Raw genomic sequence first — 12,135 nt, 5'->3', positions numbered from 1 at the left:
AGAAGTATGATTGTTTCATCATCATTGCTTCAGGGCGTTTCACTGAGCATGAAACCAAGCTGGCCCAAGAAATTCAGAAAATGAACAAGAGGTTTTACTATGTGCGCACAAAAGTGGATGTTGACATGAATTCTGAAAGCAAGAAGCAAAACTTCAGTAAGGAACAAACCCTTGAGAAGTTACGGAAGAACTGCTGTGATAATCTGAAGAAGGCAGGAGAATCTTCTCCAAAGACTTTTCTAGTAACAAGGAAGGATTTGGGTAGGTATGATTTCCCTCTCCTGTATGACACCTTAGAGAAAGACCTGGATGAACACAAGAGACTTGCTTTACTAATGGCCATGCCGACTTTCTCAAATGAAATGTTGAAAAAGAAAAGGGCTGCAATGGAAGAACTGATATGGATGTTAGCATCTGCGTCTTGTGTTGGTGGGCTCATTCCTATCCCAGGTCTCTCTCTTGCATGTGATATTTCCATCCTGGTGGGAGCACTGATACGTTTCTGCAAAGCTTTCTGCTTAGATGATGAGTCCCTCCATCGGTTGTCTGAAAAGGTTGGCAAACCCATCAAAGAGCTGAAGTCTGCCATCAAAAACACCCCAATGATCAAGAACATCACACCAGACCTTGTAATGAATCTCTTGTTAAAGTCAACAGCTTGTGTAACACTATCACTAGTAGAACTGGGTTTAGATTTTGTACCTGTGGTGGGCTCTCTGTTTGGAGGAATTAGTTCTTTTGCTGTGACATATTTCATCTTGCACCGTTTTCTGCAAGATGTTGAGGTGGATGCTGCCAATGTTCGGGCAGTAGCTGCCCAGCCATAGGAATCCCAGCTACAGATCAAGGGTATACTAGCATGAGACTAAAACTCAAACCTGGGAAAAAAGAAAATGGGATGGGAATTTCCAAACAAAGTTTCATCCCTCTTTTATCCGGTGCTCGATCCCCAGTGCTCGATCCCCCAAAACTAAGCGCTGCTGTTGCAGATAAAGAATAGTGATATTGCAGATTTTAGCAGCCATGGCCATTTTGTGAAGGAAACCTCCATCTTGTCTGGCCCAGCTGCAAAAGCCTGGCTTGGCATAGAGGATGCTTCATAGCATGCTTCAAATATGCTTAATTTAATAAAACATTTTTGTCTCATCTTTCAGAATATGTTTCAAGATGGCTTACAGAGTATAAAATCAGCAATAATAAAAATACAATTCATAATACAGTAAGTAATAATAAATTGATTATAATAAATACAATCGATACTAACAGAATACCATCTAATTAATCCAATAATAAGCAAAAAAGAATAAATCAAATGTAGGAAAATAAATAAAAAGAATGAAAATAATTAAAATAAAATAGAATAAAATGTGACTGTTAACTTCAAGATCTAAAAGTCTAAAACTCTAATTCTTAAAACGAGGGTTAAATAAAAAGGTTTTCACCTGGCATCAAAAAGAATATAAGCTAAGGCGAACCTGGGTACCACAGCAGAAAAGGCCCTCCTCTGGGTAGATATCCTCTTTACCTCCTTCATGGGGGGGTTCCCAGAGCAGGGCCTCTCCCACCAATCTCAAGGGGCCTGAGGGCATATATGGAAGAAGCCGTTCCTTCAGGGATCCTGCTCCCAAGTCATTTAGGGCTTTATAGGTTAATACCAGCACCTTGAGTTGGGCCTGGACTTCAACTGGGAGCCAGTGCAGCTGGTAGAGGAGAATAACGACTGGTCCCCATCAGCAGCCTGGCAGCTCTACTTTGTACCAACTGAAGTATCTGGACCATTTTCAAGGGTGGCCCCACATAGAGCATGTTGCAATAATCCAATCAGGAAGTTACCAGGGCATGTGTCACCGTTGCTAGGCAGTGCTCGTCCAGGTAAGGTCACAGGTGATGGACCAGCTGGAGCTGGAGGAAAGCACTCCTCCCCATTGCCATCACCTGGGCCTCCAGGGACAGCTCTGGGTCAAGCAGCTCTCCTAAGCTGTGCACCCTGTCCTTTAGAGGGAGTGCAGCCCCATCTAGGACAGGATCAAAATCACTTACCTGAAAACCCGAACCACCCACCAAAAGGACCTCCGTCTTATCTGGACGGAGGCTCAGTTTATTGGCCCTCATCTAGCCCATTACCTCGGCCAGGCACTGCTTAAGGACAGCCACTGCCTCATCTGGAGTAGATATAAACAAGAGGTAGAACTGGGTGTCATCAGCATACTGATGGCTCCGCAACCCAAACCTCCTGATGACTTCTCCCAACAGTTTCAGGTAGATGTTAAAAAGCATGGGGGACAAAATAGAGCCCTGTGGTACCCCATGGCAAAGCTGCCGTGGCACAGAGCAATAGTCCCCCAGAAGCACTTTCTGGAATCGGCCAGCCAGGTAGGAGCAGAACCACTGCCATGCAGAGCCACCTACTCCCAACCCAGCCAGCCTATCCAGAAGGATGCCATGGTTGATGGCATCGAAAGCCACTAAGAGGTCCAAGAGAACCAACAGGGATACACTCCCCCTGTCCCTCTCCCTGCACAGGTCATCATACAGGGCAACCAAAGCAGATTCAGTACCATAACCGGGTCTGAAGCCAGACTGAAATGGGTCCAGAGAGTCAGTTTCATTCATAGCACTAGCACCAATTAATGAACAACTGTTTACTATCAGAGCGCATTCCAAGGCCAAACTAGCTTATGTGTTGTGAGAGTCTTCCAGCCCTGTTTATCAGTAAGTTGCTTAGTTACAGCTGGACTTGCTAGGATGGGACACTTGCAGGTTGTTTCATGTCATCAGCAAGAAACTATATAACACAGTTTGTAGCCCAACCCTTTTCCATTTTGGACTCTATTACCCTGCTGTGGCTTTGCTGATTGTCTGTTCCAGCTGACGGATGCCTACTTGACAGACTAGCCTACACTATGCGTTGTAAGGGACTTGCTGCTAAATGCTTTTGAAAGCTAGCCAACTTGTATGGTGTGCACAATAAAGAGCTTTCCTCCCTTTAAGCAAACTTGGAGCTGGCTTATCATTTCCTTGGAATCACAAGAACCACCAGTACACCACCAGGGCAACACACAGATGGAGTTCAGATTTCAGGTGTTATGATTCAATGCAATTGACACTCAGGAGTTATATACAAACAGAGAGAGTCAGAAGGGGACTCCTGGGTCATCTAGTCTGACCCCCGACTCCAGCCAGCTTGCCCACCCCACAAATGAATATTATTTAGGGCCTAGTAAGATCAGCAGAGGTGGTATGTTTCAGAATGGCAAGTGTGGTTCAAAAGATCCCAGCAAGTTGAGTGCATGCCATCATTCCTGTGGTAATTTTTGGCCATTGTTAGCACATCATGTTAAACTTGCAAGCTAAGCAGGCTCAGAGCATTTACATTCAGGGGAGACCGCAGAGATACTTTCAAGCTCTCCTTTGGGGCACCAGCCAGAAGAGGATACGGGATTTATCAGTGAGAGGATTAAGATTAGTGGGCTGAAGACCAATAGAATTTCTCTGTGGATCTTTCAGTGCAGAGCCCTGGTGAAGAATAGGTACAGGGAGCATTGTAGATAGAGCAAGCAAGCCAAGCTTGTGTAAATTGGGCATACAGTTCACCCCAGGCTGCACACATGTAAGTATAGAAATTGCTCCTCCCTACACTTACATGCGAGAAGGCCTTGTGCTTCACCTGCTTCCAGGGCCACAGAACTCAAGCATGCTGCTCCCAAAGGCAAACCGCCACTCCTTTTGTCTACAGTGTAAACACAATCAGATGCAAGTGAGCGGAGTCCAGACCCATTTTGGAGAAAGTTGGTGGCCCTTCACACGCACGTGTGTGGATCTGGAAAAGGAAAGAAAATCTTCTTGGGAAGGTAGCCCATCTACCATCTAACACCTGATGTGCGGGAGAAACTTAATCCACTCAATTTGGTTTCACTTTCTTGTCAATCGGCCATTTCACAGCCTGTCAAGTAAAGAAGGGGAATGGTTATGAAGGGGATGAAACTTCTACTGGCCGTGTTCAGTCAACAAGAAAGGACAACCTCCGTCAGAATCGGATGCCGTCGGAATCACTCACCAACTCTGCTTTTCCTCCCAAGGACACGTCCACCCCAGGGTGCCTCTCTGGGGAGTGGGGGCAATCACACCGGGCTCAGCACGTCTCCCGCTCCTTCGTCCATTCACCTTGTCTCCATGCAGGTCATTCCAGACTCTGACCCTCAGGTGTCACTTACCAATACAAACAGTTTCTCTGGCTTAGGATATGAAAATTACTGCCATTAGATCATGGGTCAGGATTCAAAGCATAGCTTAGCAAATCATGTTACATGAAACCGTTGGGTTTAGTCCAACAGTGGGCTAACTGGTGGGATGCGGGCTACATGTAGATCCCCCAGTCCCCCGTGTGATACTCACTGTCACACTGAATTTGATAGTGGCAAAAATAGTTTTTTTAAGTTAAAAGATGGCCAAGCTAGTATTGCCTTGGTGAAATTCCAGGCAACCTGGTTAGTCCCCTGCAGCACCGACATGGCCATTAAGAAATAGCTATTCAGTTGTTCCACTGCACCCCTCACAAAGGGGTCCATGGGATGGTTGTGCCAAAAGGGTCCCAGGACATGGGGTACGTGGGGAATCTGGCACTGGGGTGGGGATCCTCAGACTCCCCTGCACTCTGCCCCCTGCCCCATAGGTGCTCTGCCCTATGTCGGACTTCGCATGGAGAGTTCACATGGTGTCCTGTGGGAAGCACCTCCTGCTGCCGGCTATGGTGGGCTGGCTGGTGCACAAGCAGAGCCCTTCTGCTCCACACGTGGCTTGTGCGCTCTGCATACCTGCCGCACCTGAGAGCACTTCAGTGCAAAGAAGCGTTCCGGGAGCATTTGTGGACTTGATCTTGGCTCGGCTTGCTTCCTAGGCCACAGGGAGCCAGATTCTGGGAGGACTGTTGCAGCCCTACGGTTGCCCGCCCTGGAAGAGTCCCTTGCGTGAACAGCTCCGCAGTGCCGCTCGCTCGTGCCATAACGAATGCTTAGGTCTGGGCCACCGGGCTGCATCTGGGCAAGTGAAGGCAGTCTGTCCCTTTTCAACCCAAGGCAGGTGATTTTAGGAGGGAGCCACAATTGCATCCACTCTGCAGGAAAAGGGACCTTTCATGAACATGGAGGGCATTCCATGCCTCTCCCTGAGAAAAGCCCGGATGCACTCGGGTTTTCAGTGTGCAGCCGCCGCCTGGAAATCCTGTGCTGCTTCTGCAGTCAATGACCCACCCGCCTGGATGACTCGGTCGGCCCCTGTGGGTTACGTCAACCTCAAGGCCCCTGGGGCATGTTGGCCACGTATTAAGAGGCAACCCCCACCGGGGCTCTGTGTATGGGGGGGGGGGGGGCGGCAGCAATGTGGCCGTGCTTTTCCAATGCCGCTTTCCGTTTCTAAGCACTTGTGGCGTGATGCTGGGGGATGCAAAGCAAAGTGCTCGCAGGTCTCCCCCTTCCCATCTCCATTCCCGCAGAAGGCCTCTGGGCCAAGCAGCTTTCTTGGCAAACAGCTGGACCCCCTTGGGGCTTTGTTTTGGAGTGCGCCCGGCTGCAGCTGCCGAGTAAAGTGTTTTCAAAGGGAAAAGGGGGCTGTCCCTGCCCGGGAGTGGAAGGGGGTGAAATCAGCTGCAACGGCCAGGCGGGACTGGGGTGCCTGAGGGGAAGAACAGAACGAGTAGAAAGGTAGGAGAAAAGGGGTGACGGTGGCTGAGGGCAGCAAAGCAGTGAGATTGTGGGTGGCAGAGGGCTAAGCATACATGCTGCCACTATGCGGTAAGCACACGGGAGCGCTCTGTAAGCAGCTGAGCTCGAGTTAGTTCAGGATTATAGAAGGTAAGATGCAGAAGAGCCTCATGTGATTTCCTTCATGTGTCCTTCAGCTCTCTTTTGCTCTGTGTTGCTGTGTAACTAGCAAAATGATTGCCAATTTTGGTTCCCATGTTGTTCTCATTGCTCACTGTCTGTCTGTCTGTCTGTCTGATGCATGCACGTGCAAGCTTGCCCTTCACTACTGAGTCCCAGCCCACTGAAGCCACGGTCTTGCATCTGTGATCTCTGTTGCCAGCTGTATTCTCTTCCAGCTGAAGAGTATTTCTTCTTCACATGTAAACTGGCCCGGTCCTGCGTGGATTGCTACGGAGGTGCATCCAGTACTGCCAAACTGAACAACGGAGTCTCAGTTGTGAGAGATTCACCATTATGGGGCTTGACAGCCCTACCACATCCCACCAAGGTTTGCCAAGCGATGCCCAATCAGAAAAGGGCATGTGGGGGAATAATGATCTGGTTAAAAAAATAATGAAGGCAAGTGGTGGAGGGAGGAAGGAAGCCACGTATAAAACAAGAACCAATAGCTATTTAACAGGGAAGCGACTATTTGATTGTTTAAAGGCAATGTAGCACGGTGCTTATGGTGCTAGACTGGCAGCTGGGAGAGCTTGTTTCTAGTTCCCACTGGGTGACTTTGGACCATTCACGGACTATCAGCCTGTCAGGTCTGGGATGTGGCAGCAGATACCTGTGGCTGGAGTAGCAGGACCAGGGGTGATGGAGATCTTGGCACTGATGCAGGAACAAGCCAGGGCCACCTATGCAGCAAGGCACGGCAGGTCCAGAAGCAAAGGCAAAGCCACAAGCAGGGGCAGGCAAGGGCAGACACAAGAAGGCATGGCAGGCCCAGAAAGGGAGGCAGAGTCAGGAATGGGCAAAGGTCAAACACCTGGGAAGGCATGGCAGATGCACACGCAAAGTCAAGGTCTGATACCACCGAAGCGTGGCAGAAGCGGAGGTAAAGGCAACGCTGAGGCCAGATCCCAGAAAGGCAAGGGCAGGTCAGGGAGAAGAAGGGACAGGTACCTGGCCAGGTAGGGTCAGGCTGGAGGCAAGCCTGGAAGCAGGAACCAGAGCACAGTGCAACCACTCCTGTGGCCCATGTTGTGGTGGTCCAGGTGAGCAGCGCTGGGAACCCTTTTGTAAAGTCTCCCAGGGCTCCCAGCTACACTGCACGATTGCACAGGCACCGATCCTCCCAAGTGCCTGCAGGGGTGCTCTGAGTCCTGCAGGCACTTGCAGGGGGAAATGCTGTGCTGCAGCTCCTCAGGGCGAGCTGTGTCCAGCTTCTACCCTGTGAAGCTGAAATGGAGAGGAGGACCACCTTGTAAGCTACCCCACGTTCACTGAAAGAGGAAAAGGTGGGGATGAAGAAGACAATATAATAGATATTGAGTATAAATCCTTGGGTGCCAAGTCCTATAATTCTCAACCAAGATGCCCCATGGCTTAGATTTATGAAAGCAGCATCTTGAAGGCACCGTGTATCCATCTCTGACAGCCGCATGCTTTTGCTTCAAGGCTTAACTCCAACAAACAAAGGGTTCTCCTGTCCCGTGAGAAGTGGGATGCATTCACCAGCATGTTTCTATGCAAGGGAAATATTACACGCACTGCAAACGTCAGGAACTTTCTCTTGTCCAAGAGAAAGCGTCTTGACCCAGGTCAAGCTGTCCTCGGAACTGCTCTGCACATGGGCAAGTACGTAGCATGCAACTTAGTCCTTTTGCTGCACGGAGTAATCAAGAATTAGTGTGTTACGTGGCTTGGAGTTTTAATATCTGTAATGGCTGGCTTGCTTGTTAAAATCTTATTCAAAGGCCTGTTGTTTCATTGGGAAATTGATGTGCCATAACGATGCGGTGGCTTTTAATTCAGGAGTGAATATTCTTGGTGTCCCTACAAAGTAGGTGATGAGGCCTCCCAGAACCCACCTTTCCATGAAATAACAGGCATTCTGGAACACTGGGTTATATCACATCACTTTTGGTAGATGGCAGAAGGGTGTTGGCTATGTCATTTTGGCTGCAAAGCACGTGCTTCTGTGTAAGGTTTCAGTTCCCGTATCAGGAAAAATGCAAGTGAAAAGGAAGCCCTGTATGCATAGGAATTAAATACGGCTCTCCCAAAGATGCAAGGTGCCACATTCTCCCTTCTCTCCAGCTCCTCAAAGCAACCACCGGCCAAAAGCAGTAAGTAAATACACCTTTCTCCATCACTTTGGGAAACTGTTGGCATGCATTCACCACTAAAGTGATCATTAGAAAACATTATTGTCTAATGTTTCTGCAGAAACATTCTAGTAGAACTATTTCACCTCTCTTTCATTAGGAGAGGAGGCCCCCTATTATTATATTATTTTGATTATGAGCTTCAAAAGTGGGCTTTTAAAAGTAGGCTTGCATCTGGCTGCCCAAAGAGCATTATGCTAACAGGTGGCTTCAATATAAATTAAATACATCACTAAATAAAGAATGTGTGCAGATATGCTGTTCCACACTTCAGAGTTGGGTAGGATTAGGCTTAGTACTATTGATACCACACTCAAAGAAAGGGTTTTAGAAATATTTTTACATATCTTAAAATACTTTTAACATATCCAGTATGCTGAAATAGACAAATTTACATATTTGAACATAGTGGCAAAGCTACAGGAATGTGTAAAGCATTACGTAGACTAGACATGGATGACTGATGAGAAAAAAAGAGCTTTTCCCTTCATGGAGAGGGTGCAGAAGATTTGTATCTTTCTAGCACAGAGTTGGGCCATTGCTTTCTCTTGCAGACAAACTTTAGGCCATTTGCTGTGCCCAAAAAGTGAGAGGGCAGAAGAAAGTGTGGGAGAAGAAGATAAACACACAACTGTTTGTCAACATGAGTGAAAAAAACTGAGAAGGTAACAGTCTTTTCTGATTTCAGCCTACAGTTCTGAATAGACAACTTTGTTCTTTGAACATTACATTACAGTCCATTACTGTACATACCGGTTACACTAATTTATATATTTAAGTTAGTGTATGCTTCCAAGTAAATCATAATGACAGATTTGGTATGGTAAACATGGGGGTTTCAATGTTCTGGAAATAGAGGTAAACACCCAGTTTTCTAACCAGTATCATATTCTAAATATGGGAAGTTTTAACTGCAAGCCAGGGTTTTATTTTAATGCAAGCTGTCCTCCCTCAGCACCATGCTGGCCACAACCTTCAGAGTGGTCTAATGCAAGCCCTATGGGTTCACTCCTTTTCTTAGTGGTGCTGGCAAACATGGGGTGGGACCTGGTGTCCCACTAGCCAGCCCTGCCCCCACCGCAACCCCTTCTTTGGGGTTGGGATTGCTTCAGGAGCGGGGACCTCTGGGTAGCCCTCAGGAATGCTGCCAATATCAGCACCCCAAAAGTCCCCAGTAGAAGCTAGCCTAAGGAAGGCCACGTGGCTAAAGCACCGCAGCCATCGCCCAGTTTCTGTCCAGGAGGGAGAGCAAGAGTGATGAAGCCTCCTTGAACTCTGGTGACAGGTCAGCAGAATCCCAAAAGAGAGGCAAATGGAGAGAACCCATGGCACCTGAACCGGTGTGAATCTCAATAAAAGTAGAAAAATGCATTAGGAATTACAGTAGGTGTGGAAATACAAGGCTGGTGTGAATGGTTGGGAGATTATTAGTGGACATATGGCGAGGGAGTCCTTGGGAGAATTAAGGATTCCTTCAAAGAAATAACTAAAGGTGTCAGTTAACAATATGTGAATGTATCTACCATGTGTCCAGACATCATGCCTGTGATGTAGGGTATATAATGTATGTTTTCCGTACTTCTTTTGAGACTGATTTGGAAAGCCTATTCCCCTCTGTCTTCGTTTGCTGCTTTTGACTCTAAGTCTTGTCTCAGGCTGCATTTGACTCAGGGTCTGAAGCCCACCAGGGCTTGCTCATGCTGTTGTCTGGCTGAGTCCAATAACAGGAATTAAATGATGTCGTCCCAACAGAAGTCGGCTGCTTCATGAAATTGGAGTTCCTTGTTGATAATCCCTCCCCACTTCTTCCAGGATGGGTGGAGTGTAGCTAAGTTTTGGCTGCAGCTTTCCATACTATAAATTTGCAGTTGGTTTCATTTTCAAAGCATTTTTCTTGCATCGGTCATGCAGAGCAAGAGCAGAGAGATTCCCAGGGAAGGAAGAAAAGGCACCCTCTCAAAGGGCTGTCCAGCTCAATCATTAAACAGCTTCCACTGATTCTTTAGCACCTCAGATGCCGGAAAGGTAAGCCAGTTTCCTCTCATCTCATTTTTCCTTAACTTCTTTAATGTTGCAAGGGTTTTCGGAAGGAGCCATCTTCAAATATTAGCTGGTGGAGAAATGCTAGCTTTTTTGTGAATCATTTTTCTGACAATGGCATGCATCACAGATGTGACCATGGCAAGAACCCCTGAACACTGAAAACTACAGAGAGTTACATGCAGAAGAACCCAGATTCAGTTAGGCCATTTTCTGAATCTAACTGAATCAACAGTATTCAGTTCTTGAATGAAGATTTGGACAAATTTTAAGCGCTGCCCCACTTATTGTCCTGCTTTCCCTCTCATCTGTCCCAGGCTGCTAATATTTACTTCAAACAATCTAAAACAAGCATCTCTCTCTCTCTCTCTCTCTCTCTCTCTCTCTCTCTCTCTCTCTCTCTGTTAGCAACCATAGAGCTACTGGCCCCTCAAATTTCATTAACTTGTAGATGCATGTAGAGTTTGGGGGACTCAGTTTCCCAAATTTCTCCAGAGGGGAGAGAAATTCTCCAACCATTTCTGACACATTTCTCTTTTGTGCTCATGGCATAATGGGACAGTTTTGGACCCCCAAGTTATCAGCTTCCTCTTCCTTCTCTTCTAACACCTTTTCTCTTTTGTGTCACATCCTCCAGATCGAAAGTCCAAAGGTGGGGCCTGTGCCCTTTTTATGACTTTGCCTTCATACAGGAACCAGGAAATATTAGGAGTAATATGAAGGTAAGTATAGTGTTTAGCCAGCATTTCTTTGCAAGAAATGCTGCAGGTGTTGGAGCAGCTCCCCTTTAAGGACAGGTTNGCCCAGCGCGGAATTACTGCCGGGTGCGGGCGCGGCGCAGTGGCAGGGCGGTCCCTGCTGAGGCGGAGGCTGCGGCCCGGCCCGCCCCGCTCAGAGCAGCAGGTGTGTGGCGGCGGCTCCGCAATCCCCTCGCGCGCCATGGCCCAGGAAGCAGGCGCGCAGTGGCTCCCGGAGGAGGCCCGTGGCCCCGGAGCCGCGCTCTGCTCGGAGTACGCTCTGGCGCGGGACTGGTTCCACTGCGGCGGGAGGCGGCCGGCATGCGCTCGCTGCCTGACGTGCCCGGGCGGCTGCCGGGAGCACCGCCTGCGCCCGCTGGCCGAGGAGGCCGCCGACAGGAGGGTGAGCTCCCTCGGCCCGGCAGTGGCGCAGCGGGAGGAAAGCCCCTCGCCGCAGCTGCCCCCGGACCCGGACCTTCCTTTCTCGCGAGCGAGCGGGCCGGTCTGCCACCCAGGCAACTCAGCAGGGCCGTGCTCCGGCTCCCCGGGCGCTGCGCCGAACAAGGCTGCACGAAGGGCTCCTGGCGCGGAGAGGGCGGGCGCCTTTCCCTCCCGGGCGCGCCTGGGCTGAGCTGCCAGGTGTACGGAAATGGGAGGCTGGGAAGCGCGTTCTGCTTCCCAAATCCCAGCCGCGCGGGACGGAAGGTCGGCTTCCTGGCCGACCGTCCTGGGGTGAGCTACAGTGGGTCACCCTGACCCTGACCCTAACCCTAACCCTAACCCAGGAAAACCGGTGCGAAGGAAAAGAAATAGGGAAGGGACTTTTGTTAATGAAAGGCAGCATTGGCTGACACCCTGGAGTACCATCAGATTGATAAATTTGACTGTAATCCTGTCCCTGATCATTCAGAGGCAGGAGGAAATCAAGCTGCAATCGCCTTATAACTTGCAGAAGGCAATCAAGTTCGTCCTGGGCAGGATAAAGACTCTAAGTGAGGTGGAGAAAGGAAGGCTTCCGACAGCAAAGTGGAAGAAATTCTGGCCGTGGATGACTGATGGCACTCCAGCTATTACGTAATACTGTTTGAGGTAAAGAAAAATGCACCTAGATACAAATACAAGGACTGTTCAAGCTGTACATAAGGAAGGATATTGAACTGTAGTGATAGGTGTATATATGTATTAGAGTTAAGTTAGTTAGGAGACACATTGTATTAGTAAGATAAGAGATTGAAGTTGCCGTTTGTTACGGATTTTTGCGTTCGGTTGTAGTAATTTTGA

The 12,135-nt window shown here is 48.6% G+C and overlaps 1 protein-coding gene and 1 long non-coding RNA gene across 2 annotated transcripts in view; both read left to right on the top strand.

Moving 5' to 3' along the window:
- The window catches only part of LOC123023678 (interferon-inducible GTPase 5-like), a 1,603-nt gene extending 146 nt beyond the window's left edge, over window positions 1-1,457 (top strand). Inside the window, exon 2 of the mRNA XM_044430587.1 lies at window positions 3-1,457. Within this exon, the coding sequence (XP_044286522.1) occupies window positions 3-827 (825 nt within the window). The 3' untranslated portion in view covers window positions 828-1,457. The remainder of the gene's footprint in view (window positions 1-2) is intronic.
- Window positions 1,458-7,806: 6,349 nt separating this feature from the next.
- Window positions 7,807-10,902, top strand: LOC123023683. Its single transcript, XR_006414772.1, has 3 exons — window positions 7,807-8,038; window positions 8,632-8,742; window positions 9,989-10,902. It is a non-coding gene; the product is annotated as an uncharacterized LOC123023683 (long non-coding RNA).
- Window positions 10,903-12,135: the final 1,233 nt, after the last annotated feature.

Source organism: Varanus komodoensis, unplaced genomic scaffold (genome assembly GCF_004798865.1).
Source record: "Varanus komodoensis strain SLA01 unplaced genomic scaffold, ASM479886v1 scaffold20_3, whole genome shotgun sequence".
Taxonomy (NCBI): domain Eukaryota; kingdom Metazoa; phylum Chordata; class Lepidosauria; order Squamata; family Varanidae; genus Varanus; species Varanus komodoensis.
Note: the sequence above shows the minus strand (reverse complement) of the source record. Positions and strands in the feature narration are given on the sequence as shown.